This window comes from Lipophrys pholis, assembly GCF_963383615.2.
Source record: "Lipophrys pholis genome assembly, chromosome: 2".
Classification (NCBI taxonomy): domain Eukaryota; kingdom Metazoa; phylum Chordata; class Actinopteri; order Blenniiformes; family Blenniidae; genus Lipophrys; species Lipophrys pholis.
Genome location: NC_137636.1, coordinates 32,597,874 through 32,620,533, shown reverse-complemented (window position 1 = coordinate 32,620,533; position 22,660 = coordinate 32,597,874). Strand labels below are relative to the sequence as shown.

At 41.9% G+C, this 22,660-nt stretch overlaps 1 protein-coding gene across 2 annotated transcripts in view; it reads right to left on the bottom strand.

Moving 5' to 3' along the window:
* Positions 1-22,660, bottom strand: part of cdh8 (cadherin 8) — a 153,382-nt gene that overhangs the window by 15,273 nt on the left and 115,449 nt on the right. For both annotated transcript variants that reach the window (XM_080488677.1, XM_080488678.1), the window contains exons 4-6: positions 20,903-21,070; positions 20,598-20,785; positions 9,687-9,934 (exon numbers count right to left, since the gene is read on the bottom strand). In XM_080488677.1, the coding sequence (XP_080344803.1) occupies positions 9,687-9,934; positions 20,598-20,785; positions 20,903-21,070 (604 nt within the window). The remainder of the gene's footprint in view (positions 1-9,686; positions 9,935-20,597; positions 20,786-20,902; positions 21,071-22,660) is intronic.

The window sequence follows — 22,660 nt, the reverse complement described above, 5'->3', positions numbered from 1 at the left end:
CCTCCTCCAATACTGATAAATTCAATCTGGCCTTATTTTTCCTCCAACATAATACTTGTTTTTCAATTACACATCCGGTTTAACTGGTTTGCCCTTGTTTTTTTTTTTTTTCTTTACGTGTTACACAGCGTCTCAGCTTTTTTGGGAAGTGGCACCCTTCAAAGGCTCCGTTTGTCAGACGATGGCGCTCCTCAGTGACCCCGCCTGTGACACTGTGAGTCCTGCAGCCTCATGCAGTCTTAAAAACACAGCGGCAGCACAGGAGACTCTCCAGAAAATAAAAAGGACGAAGAATAAAAAGCAAAGCAGTGGCTATGAAATTGGAATGCACATAAAAGAGAATTTTCCGACACCACTCGAAGCTGTGAAATCGCTCTTTCATGTCGCAGTGTGCCCGGCGCCAGTTCTTGGGACGAGCCCACACAAAACCAGACGGAGGGAGACTCGATGAGGACGACTCGTCTCTGGGTTTCAGGGAAACGTCCTGCCGGCCGCCGTGACTCACCTGAGCTCATTACACCGTGAAACGCACGAGTGTTTCCGTCCCCACAGGACAAAATGCCGCTGTCCCCCCACCCCCCCACCCCAAACATTGAGAAAATAGTTTGAGTTTTTTTCTTTTTCATTCTAATCCACTTCCCCTCTCCTATCCAACTCTCAGAGGAGAAAAAAAAAAACTTGCCCCACATAACCACCCCACCCCCCACCCCCACGCTCTCCTCACCCCGCTGCTCGGCCTTGTCCATGCCGACCTGTTGCCCGGAGCCCTGTGGTATTTGTGCAAGAGGTGGAAGAAATGAGGGAGGAGGCGGGAAGGGAAATGCCAAAACCAAATTCACAACAACTATTTATGTGAAAGGAGGGCGCTGCTTATTGAAGAATGGCGGGGAATGAAATAAATAAACCACTGGCCCAGATTCCAATTGTTGGGGAGATGTACCGAGCCGTGACATTTCCATTTTTGAGATGAAATGGTGTAAAATCCTGTAGACGGCGGCCTGGGAGAGGTCCATGAGGAACCCCCCCCCCCCCCCCCCACCCTCACCCCACTTCCCCCCCAAAAAAAGAAGCTCCTCCACCCTCCACCCACCCTCTCCTTCTCTCTGTTGCCCTGCAGACGCAGAGCACTTTCAAGACAGGCAGACAGCAGCAAACCACCTGGGAGCAGGCTCTCTCCTGCAGACTGAGTGGATCCCAGGCAGACTCTGACAGCCTCACGTGGAAGCGAGGAGACAGACCCTGAAATGTTCTGCCACCTGTCACTCAAGCTGACAACGTGATGTGAAAAGAATTAAAAGCAAAATGTGAGGATGGAGGAGGGCGTCGCTGCTTTATCTTCCCCGAGCCGTTGACTGGCATTGGGCTGACCTCGGTGCAGCAGTTAAACATCACATCCAAGCCTGTTTGTGCCAAATATTTTACTGCGCAGTCACTCCTCCTGCTAACCGGCGCGGCGCGGCCGCAGCGTCAAACAAACATAATGCGCTAATCAGAATGCGTCAGCGGGGCACGAGCCGTCGGGTGTGTAGACAGAGATAACTATAAGCTGTAATCAGCGAGATTGTTCATCTTGTTTCTGTTTCTGTTATGGATCTGCGCGCTGCGTCGCTCACAGATCGCCTGTCTATCAAACAGTATGTCCGGGACATGTCCCCCGCTGGAGTGTCTGTGGGTGGCAGTCTGCAGTGTCTTTAGCGGGGCGGCTACCATTGCTCATGCTAACTACCCAGTGATTTTTCTTTTCCAGGGGAAAGAGAGGAGAGTCTCAATGACTCATTCATTCCTCTAACATTACGGTTAAAATACACAGAGGGGAAAACAATAACAAATGCCACCCTATAATTATCAAATCATTCACCTACCGTCCACCACAGACTCCATATCACACTGAGCCCGACATCAAAATATACATAATTATTGTTAATAAAACACAAAGGTTCAAATATCTGAAAATGGTTGTTATGGATAAACTGATTAGAATCAAAAGCATCGATGTAGATTCAAATCATTTCCAACTGGGATTAATAAAGGATTTCTTTTCTTTTCTTCTTTTATATTGTTTAACAAAAGAAACTTGGTGCAAGTGCTCCAAAACTACACAGTCAAACAGTAAATATATAAATATGGCCAAACTACATAATCTCAGGAGACTGATTGAACTGCAATAAGTTATGTTTCCATGTACTGTGCATTCAAATGAGAAAGGAGCGTGCTGATGAGTACAATTCATTTGCAAAAATTCTGAAATCAAATAAAGAACCTTTAGTTAAATCACAGAAGACATTATTTAATACCGGTAGCCTCTTGGTCCATAATAATATTGACAAAGGCTCAGGGCACAGTGTCCACAAATTCAGGAAATAAATCACCTCAATGTATTGAAATCAAAACTAATTCATACTTTCAAGTCTTAAAATGGAAAAATTCACATTGTTTCAAATGTAAAGCAATGCCTAAATAACATTACTACACGTGATAATACTAAATAAACTATTTCGTATTTAGTTATTTTGATTAGTTTCTGGATAGTGTAAATGTAGAGACAACAGCGTAGTTATTCAAATTGTTTGATATTGATAATTTTATTCATAATTTCATACTATCAATAGTATTATTCAGTCACTTATCTATATGATTTATATTTTGTGGTAAGGTTTTTTTTATTGTATTAAATGTGTTTGTATTTATTTACACATCCTTATAAATCAAAGACGATGGTAAAAAGGTATTAGATTTCTTTTGTAAGTGTATGTATCCCCGAAGGAGGCGGGCAGTGTAAACAGTCAAATCTGGCCTCGGGCCCCACGTATGGGAAAATGTGACTAAAAACTCGAATCAAGAAAAAAAAATGTTTTCTCATAAAATATTAATAAAAATGATTCAAAATTGTATCCCTATTATGAATAAAATCCAAATGGAGCTTATTAAGAAGACTTGTTTTTGATTGGGTTTGACTGCAGGGCTTGAAATGTAATCGAGTGAGTATGAAGTACTTTCCAGGCCTTTGTTATACTTTATTTATAAATGTCCACAATATAAAATGTAAACCAAACCAAACGTTAGACTACAGTCGTTTGTAACATATTCTGTGGTTGCTCAACCAGAACAAGCGTTGTGCTACGTGCTGCCTCCGGCTATGACACTGTAATCAACTAGTTATCCCTCTATTTTCCTGAAGTTTGACACAAAGATAAAAACACCCAAAGACTGTAAAAAGTGACTCGTCTTCAAAGTTAGGAGTTCAAACAGTGAATACTCTATAATGTCTTGAATGTGAGCATTGAGTTATATGAAGTGCCATCTCAGCATGTTTTTATGCTTGAATAAAGTTTTTATGTGCATTTCAGCTATAAAATGTTGGGCCTTAATTAAATCAAATGGAATGATTTCCATTTTTATTTTGTTGGGACCGGTGGCATTTTCCTATTGATCACATTTCACTGATTGTATCTAACATGGTTACACAGTTCAGTGATACATAATGGGGAGCTTCACTGCCAGGAAGTTGCACAGAAAAACAAGGTAAAACTTAAAGGTTGATGCATTAATGGATTGTATGTGTGACTGCGTATGTATAAACATGTATTGATTATTTTTTTTTTACAAAATGTTGTTCCAAAAAAATGCCAATTAAATACTATTAGTTTATAATATCAATGTTTAATTATACCAATCATATGAATAAATAATATAAACAAATACTAAAATAGAATTAAAAAATGTCTTGCGATATGTTTATTAACAGGAAAAATGTTCATGTGTGACTTATGTTATTTTCTTCTTCACGATGCATTTTTTCTAGATATGACTTATAGTCTAGGAAATACGGTAGTTTCCTCACAACAGCTAAGGAGATTTATACAGCATTTTACCGCGTTTCCCAGACTATAAGTCATATCTTTTCAAGTAGTTTGTCTGGTCATGTGACTTATATTAAGAAGCAACCTAAATATATCAAAATATATCAGTATATACCATGTGGAACCACTAGATGTCACTGTGTGACACTAGAAAGCTGCTACAGTACAACTTCCAATGCTAACCGTGGGCTGAAAGTACAGCAGCCAGGGCTGAGGAACAAATTCACAGAAGGTTCTGGAATAGCAGCGGCTGGACCAGGATTATCAGTTAATCTTTTATATATTAGTGAGATTTATATTTATGTTTGTTTTTTCTCTTCAAGCACATATTTTGAGAGGTACAGCCCACACTGAGATGCAACTCAAAATCCAGAAAAATATGTTAATGTTCAACTGCAAAGTGTAAAAAATGTGCAGCTGTGTCGTCGGAGCTTTCTGTATCTGTGTGTGTGACTGTGTCTGTTCAACGTTCAGAGAACGAGGCGAAAAGATCAAAACATTCTACTTTCTTTTTTCTTTCCCTCAGAGTCCAGAACACCTGTGACACTCCCGTTGGTTATTAGGTCAGTAATTCTAGGGGGAGCGTCGCAGATGTACCGACTCTCTCTCTCTTCTCCCTCATGAACGTTTGTGTTTTGAACGCTGTTTTCTTCAGGTGTGCTGCCTGGCGCCGTTGCGGGGAAGGTGATTTTTTTTTTTATGCAGTCGCTACTAATCTATACTTTAAATAACAAAACATCAAAAACAACTGTGAGAAGGAAGGGGGGAAAGGGAGAAGTCCCTGAGGAAAAAGGAGGTGCCGGCCTAACTGACATTAAATTTCCATTCGTTTCAAACCCATCCCCTGTACTTGACTGCTTGTATTACCATATGCAACATGTCAGCTGTCAGCTGTGCCGTAACAACACAGCAGAGCCTGCAGAAAGAAACTCGTTCTACAGAATTCCATTATGTCCCTGCAATTCCCCTCAAAAAAATGAAAGAGAAAAACAAGCATGGAAACCAAACTGCTCTCAAATCCAAAGCAGATTTTGGCAATGCGCGTCACAGTATCAATATTTTTTAGACCGAAAGCCCGTCTGTGAAATCCAGCAGCTCGTGTCAGACAACCTCGGTGAGTGCCAGATGTCACAGAGCTTTTTATTTGTGATCAGTCAGGTAGAAAACGACAGAGGCAGCGGCTCCAGAGAGGAGCAACACCGAGGGAGTGTTTCATGGAGTGCACCTGAAATGGTATTGGCTGGATGCATTAAGTACAGCTGAGGGCTTGTTTGTCTCCTGAGTGCAGAGGACATGGCAGCCCACCAGAGCACTCAGCCCCCCAAGTGCTCCGGGGCTCGGGCTGGTTCGGCATGGAGAAGGGCGCTGGGAGGATTAAGACGGCGAGCGATTGTAATCAGAGGGGAGGACTGGAGAACTCGTTCAGATGGTGGCAGGAGGGCGCTAGCTCTAATGTTGCTATTACTGCTGCTGCTGGTCGAGAGCTGCTCCACCTTCGGCCATCTCCTCGGGAACCGGTTGTCCTCCCGGACAAGAGAGGAGAAAAAAAGAGAGAAGGGAAGGAGGTGGAAAACTTTTCACTTTCGCCAGGAATACTAAGCAAAACTGAGGTTGAAAACCATACAAATAATATACATTTTGACAAAAAAAGAAACCAACAATGAAAGGTCATCATGTAGCAGAGACATTAACAAGCTAGCTTATGCCACTTTTTACTACAAGGTGGTGCAGTATGTACTTGTCCTGTGTTCTATTTCTTAAAAATTGCCACAAAGTGCACTAGAATCTTCCTAAAAGGGGTCATATTATGCAAAATTCACTTTTTAATGGTTTTCCAACAGAAATAATCGCCCTCATACCTGGAATGATGCCCCAGAAGAGAGGAAAGTCTGTCCTCTCTCTCCCTGGCTTGTTTCAGTTTTAAAAAAGTGTGTTGCTCCAACGAGCCAATCAGAACTCAAACCATATATAGTGTCATCGGGGGTTAAGCCAATCCCAATCAAGGTAGGCCCTCCCTTTGACCCTCCCACAATAAGGCAGCTCTGCTCTGGCACATGGCACCATGAGAGGAAGTACTTCCTCCTCTTCCCAACATGGGCATGTGTGGGTGGAGCCAGTCCAGCTCACACAGACAGTAGATTCTGAATGCAGCTCCTATGATCCAATATTCAAATGGAGGAAAATCAAGGAAAAGCTGGATTTGGGACAATAAACTTTGAATACAACGCTTTTGGACTAACGAGATCATGTGAATTAGTTGAAAAGCTGGATGATATGACCAATTTAACTTGCACATATTGTACCTTTTAAAGAACGAATGAATGGATAAATAAATGAATGAATATTTCAAATCAAAGGTTAAATAAAAAAATGGATCACATATTCCAATCCCTTTTCACTATTCTTAGATAAAATATTATACAATATATATAAATGGCATTATTGAATCAGTTACAACAATTCTGTGAATAGTGTTAAAAAAACTAAATTAAAAAAAACTGAAGGGAAGGAAGCTAAAAACCTGCCTTCAGTCCTGTTTTCTATGTTCGTTATCACCTGGAATTAAAAACATGGCTTTATTTTTCCAGACGTGAAAGACTAAGGTTGAAAAACATATTATTTATATTTTTGGTCAAAAACAATTTTATAAAAAATCATCATGATATAGCAGCTGATAACAAGTTAACTAGCTTGATATGTCTTGTAATACCACTTTGTACCACAAGGTGATGCAGTGAGCACTTGTCCTGTGTTCTTTTTCTGAAAATCTGTGACTCATTTGTGCCACATCAACTATTGTCCCTTTGAAACAAAGAATGAGTGAAAGAATAAAATGAAGAATGAATAGATCCAACCAAAGGTTAAAACAACCATTATGATAACAAACAGAATAAAAAATATATATATTTCAATCCCTTTTCACTTTCATATGAAATTATTTATATTAATAATATTGTTTTTTCTCTGTTTTCATTGTTCATCGCTAAACAGTCTCCTTTAGTTCTGCATCTTTTATGTTGTTTGAACACGTGGTTTGATTAGAATCGTTTGAATGAACTTTATAAGCATTTTTATAGATAGTATTTTATCATAGATTATATTGTCTTATATATAGTATTATCAGAGCTTAAAGCAACTGACAGATAAACAAGCAGACAACAGGTAAACTCAAACTGCAATGAAAAGATTTGTTAATATATATTTGCCATAGATCATCCTGAAGACGAGTGCGGAGGCTAACTTTGAATAAAAATCTCAGTAAAAGTAATTCTTATTTTTTGTGTTGATGATGACTGGTTTTACCGGAGCCTGCAAATGTTTGAACGTCGTTATCCTGCCGTCTCTAAGAGAATAGAAAACGGATCTTGCAGCTTTTGAAGAGATTTTGAAAAGACTATTCTGTTTCTTTAACTGAATATGACTTTTTGTTTTGTTTTGCCTGACAGTCTATTGCTCTTCAGAAACAATCCAGAGCAAAAAAAACGTCTTCACAGAATGATTAAAAAAAAAAAGTGAAAAGTGCTGATTAAAAGCTTAACAATGAGTGTGCCTTGTAATGACTTTGAATCAGAGAAATTAGAGAGAGTGACCTGGTGAATAAAGACGGCACTCGCTCCGCGGTGCCTGGACAGGATGTTGATAACTGGACGGATCGGTGGCAGCAAATGGGCGTCGAGATCATGTCAGCAGGGTGCTGCCATCTGCAGCCGCACTCATTCATTATTTACTCACTTTGTCTTTCAATTCCGAGCCACAGGACGAAAAAAAAACCCCAACCCATCTCACCATTAATAATGCACCCGATTCAAGAATATGCCATTATGCTCTGATTAAATGTAATAATAAAGCAGACTTTCATACACTTAAGAGGTTACAGGAGAAATCGCTCATTTCCAAGCTGATCACGGAGCCGCTGTGGAGGCGGCAGACCAACACAAAATGCTCACATGAAGGTGGAACACGCCTTGATCGATGTATGAAGACGGATTCAAGCCAACACATGTGGGATAGGTGTGCTGACCGGATGCTCCGGGGCCTCACGAAATAACACACTATCCATTAACTGGGTTCAATTTCATGAATATAGATTATTTGTATTTTCCAGATACAAAACGTCTGCCTTTGTTCATGATTGCGAGATTGAGACAGAGATCCTGCTGTGATTGTTGTGAGAGACGTTTCCTCAGCTTGCTCTATATAACTTGTATTTACAGATTTTATCTTGTCTTGAATCTCTTTAGGACTCAAAATCTTGTCTTAATCTCGTCTGCTTTTTGACTTTGACACATCATATTCACTACAGCATTTTTAGTTTGTGAAATTCACATTTATGTATTAAATTCATGTCTAATTCAGTGGTGTCAAAATTTCATTGTGTGCCTGTGTTGTTGTTGTGTGAACGGGATCGAATGCAAGAGTGTCAAACATAAGGGTCGTGGGCCAAAACTGGCCTGCAAGAGACTTCAATCCAGCCAAACCACTGAGCAAATTGTACAAAAGTGATTTTTCTTTTATTTCGTGAAGCAAATGTCTTCAGTGTGTTGGACAAAACACAACACTGAGACCCGAGCTGAGATATCAGTGATACCGCAATCAAAATAGCCTCAAAGCTGTGCTATCAAGGGGAGTTCGTAAAAACACCCGGAATGCAACAGCTGCAGGAGAAGATTGTTAGACATTTGACAGTATCTTGTACCAGAAGTTTTCATTTAAAATGGCTTTACAATTTAGATTATAGTCACTTTCAGTAGTAATTGGTTTCGTGAATATATAGACATTTCCATCAGGTATACTCTGCACCCCAACAAAGATCAACTTTAAAGTTTAAATTTAAAGTCTATTATGGCATTACTTTACCAGTCTGGACCACTAAAGATGAAATGTAGCTCCTGAACTAAAATGCATTTGACACCCCTGATATATTCCATTTGTGTGGAAAACCTTAATTTAAATACTCTTGTTTGCATGTCATGTCACTTATGGTGTCACTCATATACATTATATATATATATATATATATATATATATAGATATATATATATATATATATATATATATATATATATATATATATATATATAAAATCTTTTGCATATTTCACCCAGGATCTTAGTTAATCAGACCCGTGGCTGGCTGCGTTAGCGGTGCAGGGACACCATGCAACCTCAAGGCTCGATCCCTCCTGGCAATCTCATCACTAAACATGAAGATGGTGCCAGGAAAGGAAGGAGAAAGTGGAGGAAGGAACTGGCCTTGCTCTACAGCCTCAGCCAATCTATGTAACCCAGTCTGCTCTCTGTTCGCAATGCAATTACACACAACCTGTTGAGTGTTGTCGCGGGAATGCGGTCAGCAAGTCACTGGAGAATTAATGAAATGCCAAGATGGAGGGAGAGAAATTGCCTTTATAACCTCTCCTCAAGGTGCCCTTGTGGTATTTCTAAGAATAAGTCACACAAGAGGAGAGCGTATAGCAGCTCTGGTCATACCATGAAAGTTGTGCTGCCTTCAACTCTTTTTTTTTTTTCTTTTTCTTTTTCGTACATCAGTGAAAATGAGAATGATCATTGAGTCACTTCCTCATTGCTGAAGATGCTACCACCGTCTCCAAAGGTCAGGCACAGGAAGAGATTTAATTGCATGCCTTAGTGTCAACCCTTTTAATAAAACACGTCATTAAAGTCTGGAGGAGCTGACTCGTTAACCTCTTACCTCCATCACTCCGCAAAGCTCAGCTAAAGAGGTTTTTAAAATAAAGAAATTCAAAAAATCACCTCCTTCTGGTTGGCAAACCAATAACGAAGTAAGAAGGGTGTTGCCTGTTACCTGACTTGACTCGTAGTGGAATCGGGATCCCTGGCGGCGACCGTCCCGATGACCGTGTTGATGGGGGCGTTCTCGTTGACCTCCAGCGAGTACACGGGTTTGGAGAACACGGGAGGCTCGTCGGAGTCCTCCACCACGATCTTCACGGTGGCCGTGTCCTTGAACGGTCCTCCGATGCCGGGCTCCGAGCGGAGGTTGGTGGCTTCCACTTTCAGGGTGTACGCTCTCCGGGTCTCGTAGTCTAAAGGCTGCAGCACAAGAAGAAACAGGTCAAGTGGCGTGTGACAGGAAGAGCGCCCGTCGATTTCACGTCTTTCTCTAATGTCAATGTCAAACACACAACAACACCATGCTGCAGCATTTATTGCTAATTTGAAACAAGACCAATTTATTTTGTGATCGGTGTAAATATTACTAGACCCGATAAGACGAGATGTTGAATAACGGTGCTGAATGAAGCTTGTTTTTGACCAAATTGCACATATGTGTTGATCTTTTTGCTGATTTAAAACCAGCCGAGCGGTTAAGACCAATTTATTTCTGCACTGTGAAAAACTCAGAACAGTTTTAGTTGTTTTCGTGTCACATGGGCGACTCGAGGTTTTTACGTAATGTTTTATTTTGGTTCTCGTGCTCTTTGACATTGATCTGACAGTGACAATAGGAATGATGTGACAATGTCATAACCATGAAATGACACCTGTCACGGACATGAAGGAGTGTTTATGAATGTTTACGACATCCAGTGTCATTTGAACAATTACGTGAGTTTCGAGGCGGAGCTGACACTGCTGAGGACGCCTTTGTTATGACAACTCGGTATGAACTGTTTCTGACAGTGTCACCAATAATATTCCCGACGACTTCAACAGCGGTTTGAGTCAAGGTGACAGTCGGAGCTACGTGTTAATGAAAGTTTGTCCTCCGGAACTTTTTCAAGGTGAATCGTGGCGGTCTGGATGCCTGCTGGGTGTAATACTCGTTGGAGAAACTTAACTTGACTGGTTCGGAATGTACGGTGTCGGAAAGTCAACTCCACAAATGGAGGGTGTAAAAAAATGCAAGTGCTCATTTTGCAGAGAATTGTGTAATGAAACATCCCATCAACTTTCACGACAAGGATTTTAGGTGCCGGACATTTTGAAGCTTGGACCATAATGGAGAGTGGGCCAAGTCCCTTCTTAGAATAACCAAATGTATATGAAGCATTTAACGTTACCTCCATGTCACTACGCTTCACCCTGGGCCACTGTGCATAGTCATCTATATTTTATATACGTTATGAGCAGAATGAACTGATGAGCTCTTTAGCCCTCCGTCTAGTAATAGCATGTCCTCCTTTTGCATGCTTTGTTTTCCCTCAGATAAATACCCAATAGGAAATTCTATCAATCTTTTGAACCATTTTATCCAGCAGATGCAATTTGATTTTGAGCTAAGGTAAATACTACCTGCACAGAAAACCACAAAAATGTCTAGAAAAGTCAAATTCATGAATCGGGGCAATTTAAAGTGACTATTTCAAACTCAACCTGGACAATCTGTAAACTCGATCCCGGGTTGGACTCGAACTGGCAGTGATGATGCAGTGAAACACATGTGACGTGTTCAGGGCTGAACACAGACAAACTCACAATCTTTCATCTAAAAATGATGACCTTGTCCTCCTTTTTAACTAATAAATTCAGACGTCACCATTACAGGAAACTGACATCATGTCTTTTCTCTCCTGTAGTCTTTGCTCTCTCCTCCCTCTCTGTACCTTCCTGCAGGATCCCCAACCCCAACCAGTACAGGCAGACCCTCAGAGTCCAGAGCTCTGCTTAGGCAACAACAATCTCAAATAAAAACACAAAACTTTTTATTGCATTTTGGTTGTGCGTTTCAACGACTTTGCACTCAGAGTCACCGAAAAAACACAACTTTTTCAAAACGCTCTGGCTCTGTGTGGAAGGTGGAAAATGCCACTTTTCTGAAACGCTTCTACAGTACAACTACACCACGGCCGTTATGAAGACAAATTAGTTGAGCGTGTCCAGATTGTGAATTGTATCCTGCTGGAAGTTCCTCATTGGTTATACATAAGAATCTGCTTTTTAAGTCAAACATCATGAGTCCCACAGCATAGAGATTTACTCGTCTTCGCAAAGATGCAACTTAAAAATGTGAGTTGAATAAGCTACAATTTTAAACTAAAAGTCTGTGTGAGATGTTAGATATAAGTGCCTGGCAGCAGTCGTACCCTATCATAAAGACCCAGCAAAGCATTCTGTTTACTATCATTCTATCAGTCATTTAAGAAATCCTACAATCTCACTCAAATTACACACACTGGGACTTTGCTGGTTGTGATAGCATCTATTGTATTTGTGTATCGCGGCAAACACAAATGATTTGATCATCACTTTGATTTAAATCAGTCACTGTAATTGCCATTTTTCACAGTTGCGCAACCCGAAAAATATTTTCCAACCTTTATCAGCGTGAAAAAACAGCAGATCTTTAACACTTTCGCATTGCGATTACACCCAGTGGAAGAAATGAGACAGGCGGTTCCCCTCTGGTTTTCAAAAGATGACTGTCACATGTGTTTAATCCCTCGTTTTACTTGGAATACAGTATTTTCTTTATAGATAACATGTCATTAATATTTTAAAGAAAAAAAGAAGTCACCATTTTACTGTCGTGGCATCTCTGAGGACACCCCTGACTGTCACAATTTCATTCTGAATCACCTCTGGTCACTCTCATACGAGGAGAATAATGGGATCAAGTCACTTCCACGCTCCATAACCGGGATTTATAGGCAAATCAAACTGGGCCTTGCTGCTTCAGGGGACAGGAGCTGGCTTGGGGGCGGGGATGAACAAAACGAGAAATGTATTTGGTTAGAGAGCGAGAGGAATTGTTCCCGAGGTCAATCCGGGCCGGTCGCTGTGGAGTGTGAGGAGAGGGGGGGGGTGGAGTCCCGGGTGGGAGACAGTACCAGCACCGTGTGTGTGTGTGTGTGTGTGTGTGTGTGTGGGGGGGGGGGGGGGGGTGCTTTGATTGTACAGTCTTAACCTCCTGGCGTCACGGTGCGAGCAATGAGCCCAAGCCCCTAAAGCCTCTCCAAGCCCCACTCCTCCTCGCTCGCAGCTCTTATTATTAACCTCTCCTCACTCTCCCCCTCACTTGACACCCACCTTCTCCATCCCTCACTCACTCCCTCCCCCCATCCCTCCTTCCATCCCTTCCTTTTCTCTCTTCCTCTCTGATCCTGCCGTCTGTGCTGAGAAAGTACAGGCTGTGGCTGGACCTCCAGCCAACGGATTACACTTTAATTCAGAGGGAGGTGGAGAGGAAGTGTCTGCATGAGGTACTGCTGGTGACTGAAATTACACATTTGATGACGAGGTTGGAAAAGTACCACATGGTGATATGAATGGCTATGTGAAGGTCAGTGACAGTGACATATATATATATATATATATAAAGTTTTTTTGGATTTAATTTGATTAATCATGATTAAACGTCATTTATTTTTAATCTATATTAATCACATTTCATTTTTTAATGAGCAAACAGAAAGAAGGGAATTTATGTGCACTCAACGTGATTGTTAAACATCTTTAACAGTTCATGTTAATGAAAAAACTTTCTTTTTCAAATACGTATTCATGTTAATATGTTCTTCAGCACCGAGCGCGCCGGGCCCAATCCCTGCGCCGTGGAGGAGGACGGCGCTCTGGGGCTCCACATGAGGCTCGCCGGAATGGCGGCGGCAGCGTGTCGGCAGATTGTCTCTGGAGGGAGGAGAACCGAGCAGCAACGAAGGCGGGGGTTGCAGCGACCAACCCAGCGACAGCCGAGTCCAGGAGGGCAGAGTCGAACCAGAGGGCGGAGGCAGAGCCGAGTCCAGGAAGGCGGAGTCAAGCCAGAGGGCAGAAGCAAAGGCCGAGTCCATGAGGGTGGAGGCGTGGAAAGGGCGAGCAAGCCCAGCGACCACAGCTGGCTCCATCCCATCCCCCAGGGGGGCCTGTGGCTCCGGGGCCGCCCCTGTAACCAGCCTTCTGAATAGTGCTGCCTCCCGTTGTCCCACCCCACCCCCTCCGAGGGGGAGTTGGTTTGGCCGGATGCCTAAATCTGGCGGTGGGGGTATATGGCAGAGAGGTGAGGCAGCGCACCTGATTCACATCAGGTGCTTAATCACCTCTCTGCCCATAAAGGAGGAGCCGCCAAGAGACACCGAGTGACAGGCGGAGGAGACACAGACACTGGACGGAGCCTGAAGGAGGAGCTGTGTTTGTCTGGTGTTTAGTTTTGTTTGAGTTTAGTTTATGTAATAAAAGAATGGTGATTGGAACCTCTGACTCCGTAGCTCTGTGGGTGAACCCAATGATGGAATGCATCACTGCCACAGTGATGTTTTTAGCTGGAGGTGTTTTGGGAAAAAGAAAACTCCTTCCTGCAGATTGTGATACTTTATGTGATCGACTGTTTCCGTCTTGAGTTGTTTTGTACTCAAATTTCGCATGGAAAGGGCAATCGTGCTGCTGGGCATCTTCTGACTGTTAATACCTGATCAACTGCCCGTTTGCACGGCGGTAGGTCCAGCTGTCGACTAATCAGATCAATCATGCTGATGGATTTGTTCAAGTTAACGTGTTAATTTTGACAGCCCTAATATATATATATATATATATGAACCAACATCACCGCTGTATAAGTGATATGTTGATGATCCTCCCATTACTGAATTTCCCGATGTGGGATGAATAAAGTCCAATTTTATCTTATTTTATTTATCATTGAATTAGTTTTCTCTTTCTTGACCTTTTAATCCTGTGAGTGTACACTGTAAGATATAAAGAAATGGTGTATTTTAAAATTAATGGCAAATATGAAAACATTTTTGGGGCAAATTATGACTTATATTAACATTAATGAGATGTTGTAAAATTCAAAGGGTATTTTGTATTATTCTTTTTAGTTTGTGCAAAACATTTATTTTCCTTGATGTTTGGTTGTGTTCCCCACCACCTGCCGATAAAAGTATTTCTGTTTTGACCGGCTAAAAAAAACAGCATGCTTAGAAGAACCCTAAACCGAAACCTTAAATGTCAAAAAAAAAAAAAAAAAAAAAGGCTGAAATGCTGCATTCCTGTATGAAGCATCCCAGATTGTCTCACACAAATAAATTACACTTTGTGTGCGTTTTGCATGTGATTTAGTCAGAGTAACACCATGAGTGACACCACATGGCTCCAGGAGTATTATAAAGGCATTTTATGCGTCAAACCCTGTTTACATAGAAATGATTTGCTGGAAATGGTATCGCCTCCGCCTTTGTTTGCTTTGGAGTGATTGAAAGGAACACTGATCCTCCACAACATGGGAATGGCATACTGTGAAGTGAAGCTCGTTGGTGGAAGAAGTTATTAGAATAAAATAAATCTGGAATTAGAGAAGAAAAAATAAAGTAAGTCAAGGATATTTAAAAAAAAGATGGCAAGACTGAAGAATGGGTAGAAAACAGAAAAAGTTACAATAAAGTCCACAAAGTGAAGTGGCGGAGAGCCAGCTGAGAAAAGCATCTCTGCGGAGGCTGATTTGCATCTTATTTTCTGACGTGTTGAAAACAAACCACACAAAGGTTTTCACATGCTGTAAATCACACTGCGTGTTTTACATGAATCTCTAAACTCCTCGCAGTATTCTTCATGATCCGGAGCACGTAAGCGATTGATTGATAGTGTGTCAGACTCAATCCTCAGTGCATCCAGTTAGTAGATCTGCTGTGTGAGCGGAATATCAGATGTTCAGCAGATCAGTGACACAGTGGCTCCAATGTTCTAATCTGGGAAACGGTGAACCTGTAAGATGTGCTACACAAGCAAAGGTCAAGAATCTATGGGAGGAAACCATGACGGTATGAGTCTGTCACTTCTTTCCAAACAATGTTTCTTAATATTGTTTCTCATCTTGTGTTACAAACTTGTTTCAGTCGGTTCACGATCCTGCTGGTTCTCCTACATCCAAATTTATCAGTAATCCTCTCCCCTGACAGCACGGAGAAACAGCTCATTACATTTGTTTCTAGTGTCCTGACAAAGATTGGAAATAAAAAAAAAAAAAACAGGGGGGAGAGGAGGGGGTTTTACTGTTACCAGCATATTTAATTATACCAATCCACTTTAAGGAAAACATGGTGGTAAACAGCTTCTTTAATTAGCCCCAGTTAAGTTTAATTAAAATTATTTCCAGTTGCAATTACCCAATCAAATAAAGCATTTATGTGAGTTTTCAAAACTATAATATCCTAATCGTGGAATCAGAATACAAGTCCTGTTTTGACCCCTTGAAATTATTAATTCAATAAACGAACTCAGTGCTTTGGCTGAATAATCCATAGAGAGCCACTTTGATTCGTATTAGTATGCACCAGGGTGCTGTTGCACAGCTACTGTTGATTATGAAGAGATCCGTCAGTGCCCATGGAAAAAAATAAAAAAAAGGTTGCACAGCCGGTTCTCATATGTTCCCGGCTTTAACTCCATGAGTCTTCATTTCCAAATGAGAGAGAAGCATTTGTTTTGTCCATATCACTCCCCCCCTCCCAAATAGCACCACTGTGTCATTCGAGGGTCTTGCTCAAGTGTTAGCATCAAATCAGTATGTACACACAGGCCATTTAGAGACTTCAAAGTTCAGCGTTGGCTGCAGGGGTGAAAGCTCAGCATCCCACTAACATCCCCCGACAGGCCTGGGGGCGAGCAGATAAAAAGCTTAAAACTCAAACAGCAAAGAATCTCTCCGCTGGTTTGTGCCTCTCCAGCCCCAGTTAGATCAATATGTTTTAACCTTGCCGCAAAGGATTTTCAATAATTTGAATTCCACGTTAGATGGCACTTTATAGACCCGTACAGCTGTTGACGAGGACGGGCCGTGTTGAGGAGGGGTGGAGGCGACGCTCGAGCTTTTCTTCGGTCACCGCCGATGGAGGATAACACTTGGCGAAGGTACACAACAAAGAAGAAGGATTTAGAATGTTTATACAACAACAAGTGAAAACGCAAAACTTTAGTTGCGTTATCCATTAACACGAGCTTGTAACAACCCAACTTGGTCGTCTGTCCACTAGAATGTCCGTGTTCTCCCATTATTCATGTTTACAGCGTGTTGTTCTCTGCTGCGTGTGTGGTCTCATTTCAAAAACTACCAACAGCGCCAACTAGGGGATCAGCATGTTAACCAAATAGTTTTCACTGTTTCCACCAATTCCACGAAACCAGACGTCATTTTCACAATATTGCCGAGTAAATGCAAAACCTTTCTGAAACAATAATGCAAAAATTAGACATTTGTCTAAACGGGACCTCATTTCAACTTCTAACCCGTTAGCCTGCACAACCACCCCACCTCCACCCCCACCCCCACCGCCACCTCCCGCCCACCCACTTCAGTCATGCAGGATGCCCCCTCAGGTCCACAGAACGACAGCCGAGCCCGGGCGGAGGTCTCGGGGCGGGACACGGAAGTGAAGGTTGCCTAAAAAGACTAACACATCTGACATTTGCTTTGTCAACAGTTGGAGATTTTATGACTTTGTGTCAAGTTTGTTCTCCGCCTCTGATGTTTTCTTTACTGGCAGTGAATGGCGGTCCCAGCAGATTGCCTTCGCTCTTATACATTCCACCTCCCACACACTCTATTGTTCACACTTTGACAAAGTCACACCACATGTCCTTGGGGGTACCGTCATTTTACATTGCAATATAATGGCGCCGCACTTTTGACTGATGTGTAGCTGTTTCTCTGCAGACGTTGAACCAGCCATGACTCAAGACTTAAGAACACCCATCCATCAATCATGTGCGTGATTCAGAATATGCAAACACCTCCGATGAAGCAAAGCTTCTCTCGACTGAAAATATAGAATACATGCATGTATAAGTAGTGCGTGCTGTGAGAGCTTTGATAGCATGTGCTCCAATCTTGGCTAGATTTCCCATAGATGTCCTTGAAATACGGCTCCATACGCACTCGCTTGGAGTCGTTATTAAGATGCATTGTGTCTTTCACATGTAAATTTCACAAACCTGTATTATTGGGTGCTCCAAACGTCCAGTGTCAAGCTTCTGTCTTCACAGAAATATTCACACTGCACATCTAGAAACTCATTATAGTGTACAACAGTGTGTGAATATCATTAAGATTTGGGCATACTTGTGGCTTACGTGCCATACTTTGATAATTACCAAGCAGTGCACCGCACCGCTACGCACTGATGTGCTGGCCTGGAGGTACAAGGTTGAAACTTTGTGACGGGAACAACGCAGGCTTGTTTTCCTCAGAATCGTACACCTGGGAATGTCTTCACCAAAACATTTAATGAGCATTGTCTTTTCTTCTCTCAATCGCTGCCAATGTACCCTTGAGCAAGGCAATTAGCGTGCGAGTACTTCGCTGAGGTTGCGTTGAGGCCAAACCCCGGCGTTCACATGTGGATGTGTTGAAGAACAACTGGCCACTTTAGGTCCACGTCCATCTGCTCTGAAGGTGATGACGACGTTTGTGTCAGCAAAACCGAAATTTAACCAAAGTTAGAATGTGAGCCGAGACGATTCAGAAAAACACAACAACTTGCCTTGAGTGCGGAGAGACCGAGATGGTAATTTCAAAAAAGAGGATATCATGTCAGAAAGAAGTGAGTCAGACCTTGTATTTTGCCATCTAATTTCCTCCAAGAGAAGTCTCACATTTTACTGCCAGCAGAAAACATGTCGAATGTGTTTTCTGAATCTCTCTCTCTCTCTCTCTCTCTCTCTTTCTTTCTATCTCTCTCTCTCTCTTTTCCTACAAAGACTTTTTTTAATAAACAAAAAATAGGTTTAGGCAAGTGCTCCTTTAGTGTTCACTCTCCTCGGGGGGGCAGGCTCCAGTCTTTAATATTTAATGCCATACTGCCGAAGCATCGCTCTGAAAGCTAAACCCCCCAAAATCACTGCTTGTGCTCAATAAACGCAGAGGAATCTGCACTTCAGTTTGCAAACATCACTTTTCCAACCGCGTTGACTGTTCATATCTTCTATTAGCTGTGGCAGCTTGTTTATAACGAGCTAGGTGATCAAGTTGACCATGGTAGCGTCGCAAATTCTTTCGAATGTTGGCTTGTGGTGACATTTGAAGAAATGCGCTTATCATTCAAAGCTGGCAGGTTTTAATCCGACTGCTGCCAGCTGGCACTTGAGCAAGGCCTTGAACTTCCTGCTTCCAGTCAGATGGGGATGCCTGCTGCTCCTATTGGATGTGTAATTAATGTTAACTGTGAATAGGATGTGTTAAACGTAGAATAAAAAATACCCAAGGTTATACATGAAGTTTTGTATTTTTCTTAACAACCGTCTAATCTATTGAGGAGTCACATTGGAGCTCATTTATCACAGTTAGTATATTATATGACAGTCGGAGTCAGAAGTGTATCAATCAGACACACTTGAGTTCACAAACACATTTCAGTTCATCTTGAATGAGCCAGACTCGTAAATTAGCACCAGAATAACCTTTAAATGCAAATGTAAAAGGTTTTTGTTGTTGTGGTGCAGAGTATACGTGATGAAAACATCTATAGTTTCACAAAACCAAACAATTACTACAGAAAGGTACTCAAATCTCTGCATAAAGCAAATTCTAAGGAAACCTTTTGGTGCAAAATACAGTGAAATGTAAAAAGAATAAATTAAAAGATTCTGTAGCTGCTGCATTATGAGTGTTTTTACAAACTCACACTGACAGCATGGCTTTGAGGCTAATGCTAGTTAGCTAGCTTTCACGGCAGCATCGCCGGTATTGTTTACATTTTAAAAACACTCTGGGTCTGTCGACATGTAGACAGCAGAAACGCTGCTCCTGGTCCTGGTCGTCGCAGCCGTAGGAACGAGTAGTTCTGCACATGCTCAGTAGATGGACAATAAGAACAATGTGCTGGGACTTGGTAGTTTTATTTTGATAGTCGCCTTAATAACAATCCAACTTGGTCGTCTGTCCACTAGAATGTCCGTGTTCTCCCATTGTCCATGAGCGGATTGTTCTCTGCTGCATGTGTGTGTGGTTTCATTACAAAAACAAAGAACAGCATCAGCTAGTGGCCCTGCTCGGAAATTACTTAGTTTTCAGTGTTTCGGCTGTTTCTGTTGGAAATGGACATCTTTTCAAAACATTACCATTTGAACGTGAAACTTTTCTGTAACCGAGATGCAAAAACGTTTCACTTGAACTGGACGGGGCCTCAGTCTGTCAGACAAACATTATAACACACACTACCCATTTAGGGTGTTCGCCTCCATCAAAGAAGAATTTTAAGTGTGTAATCAAGATCAATTTTATACTAATGCGGTATCTGCAACACGAAATGTGAGTTTTTTTTAAAAAACACCTTTTTAATCCACATTGGAAAAGAACATGTAAATCAGCTGAGCATTTAGCAGCTGCTGAGACATTTAATCAACTGGCGCGCCATTACTTCTGTTTGTGGATTTGATCATATTTTATGTGTTGTACCCCTTCTTAGGCATGCTAATCTGAATCTGTTGCTCTTCTTTGTCCCAAAGTCTTCTTCTTCATCTTTGTTCCTCCATATTCAGATTTTTTGTCCTACTTCGATATGTTTGATAACTTCCTCCAATAAGGTGTAGACTCCATGCTATCTCATTTTAGTTTTGCTCGTACGGGCTCAGAGCTTCCTTCCAATCAATTCATGGTGAACTCCAGCAAAGACACAGACGATACCATTTTCCACTGAATTATTGGTAAGTACATGATTAAGTCAGGTCTACACACATAAAACACTCAAAAAGCACACAAACCGAAGATGCGATCAATTTGCAGGAACACTTTCACCAAAGCTTTTCCCAAAGTTTCCACTGTTACCTTTTTCAGACGGAGGATTCCTTCTTGCGTCTGTGAGTCCGAGATGATCTCAAACATGCTTTGGTCGTCTCCCTCGATGATGTTGTACGTGGACTTGGCGTTGTCACCAATGTCTCGATCGTTTGCCTTCACCTTCCCGCCCATTTTCCCGATGGGCAGGTCTTCGGGAATCGTGAACTCATACAAACCTGGTAAGAGACACAAATATCTCTGGTTTCTACAAATGCTGATCAGATTATCATGAATTACGACCAATCAGAGAAAATTCATGTTTTGATGGATTTGACATGTTGAAGGTCACTTACTCTTCGAGAACTTTGGTGGATTGTCGTTTATGTCGGTGAGCGTGACGGTGACGGTGGTGGTTCCTGACAAGCCGCCCGAGTGGCCTCCCATGTCTTTAGCCTGAATGACCACCAGGTACTCCTCCCTCATCTCGCGGTCCATCCCGTGGAGAGCGATCTTGATGGTGGCTGCAGGCAGCAACAATTTGCAAGGCATTAATGCAAGTTTGAACGTGACTTATGGAGCCAGTCTGCACACCATTGCTCACGTGATTCTGCACAAAATGGAAAGACAGGCACCTTTCATGCCCACTCTGCTCCGTGATTTACAGCCTGCATTACTCCAGAACATGACTTCACATAACACACACTCCATACCAAGCACAGACAAAGAAATCCATGTAGGTTTATGCTGTGAAAAAGCTGTGTGAGTGTAGTGAGGTGCTCACGACTGAGCCTGTCCCTGCACTGAGAATCAGCTGTGTTTGTTTTTGAATGTGTTGTTCCGCCGTCTGCAGTCATTTGTATTCTGATTGAGTGTGAATTATGCTGTCTGTCTTGTATAATCTTGAATATTGTATGCAGAATGGACCTTATTGACTCTGCCGCAGCTCTGAATATAAAAAGGGCTCAGCTCTGGCATATATGGATAATCCACTCAGGAAACAGAGGCCCGCAGGATCATCAAATGAATATAAAACCCCTCATAAAAGCCCGGCTTTGGCATGACACCCTGTCTTGGTCCTGAGCTGCCTCCGACAATGATAATATGCCGCGCTATGATGAAAAGCATCGGAGGGCTGAGGATGTTTTCCGCCAATGCATTTTATTCTTGAAATAGGTTTTCCTGAGAAATGTCGCATAATTTCAGGGTCAGCTTGTGCCTTTCAAGGTCACACACACACACACACACACACACAAAGCGTTTGTGATCTAAACAAGGGAAGAGAGTGAAGAAGGAAAGAGCGTATAGAGCCAGACAGCTCATCAGTATGATTCCTTGGGAGGAACGATAGCTTTTTGGCTCAGACGCTACACAAAATACTACACATGGACTGTGGGATTAAAACTACAAATTGATTTGGATCCGTTGGTCACAGCGGCGCCACAGACTCTCACACTCTGCTGATTTTTAACATGTTATGAGTCCAGTAGCATAGGTTCCTGCCAACACAATCTGATATCTTCATTTTAACTCACTCTTCCCTTTTGTGTTGTTTGTTGTCCTGCAGCATGACACTGGATGTATGAAAATGTCGCCATATTCATATTTAAACAGTTACTTGGTTGGAATACAGACATTCCACGACATGTTGAGTGGGATCCACAACAGGCCACCGGTCATGACACATATTTTGATCTTGCGTTATTTTGAGATCCTGACTCTCTCTGGTTTCCTGCTACTTGACTTCCCCTCCTGTGTCTGATTGCTGTTCCCCACACTGATGTGTTTCACTTGTGCCTGAGTGTGTGATTGTCTTCACCTGGTCGCTGGTTGGAATCTTGTGGTTGGTTCATCTATGTTTCTGTGTTGATAGTTCTCCAGTGTCTCAGTCTGTCTTCTGAATGTTTTCACTTTCCAGTGCTTCAGCAATAGTCTCAAGTGATTTCCAGGATTTTGTTATTTAGGTCATTTGTTCTGGGTTTTTTTTTTGGTTTGCTCACATAAAATGAGCTTGTGCTCCACCAATGGCACTGTTTGTTGTGTAAAGTCCTCCTCTGAGCCCAACATAAAAACCAACCACCAGAACACGAAGAAGACACAGATGATATACCACA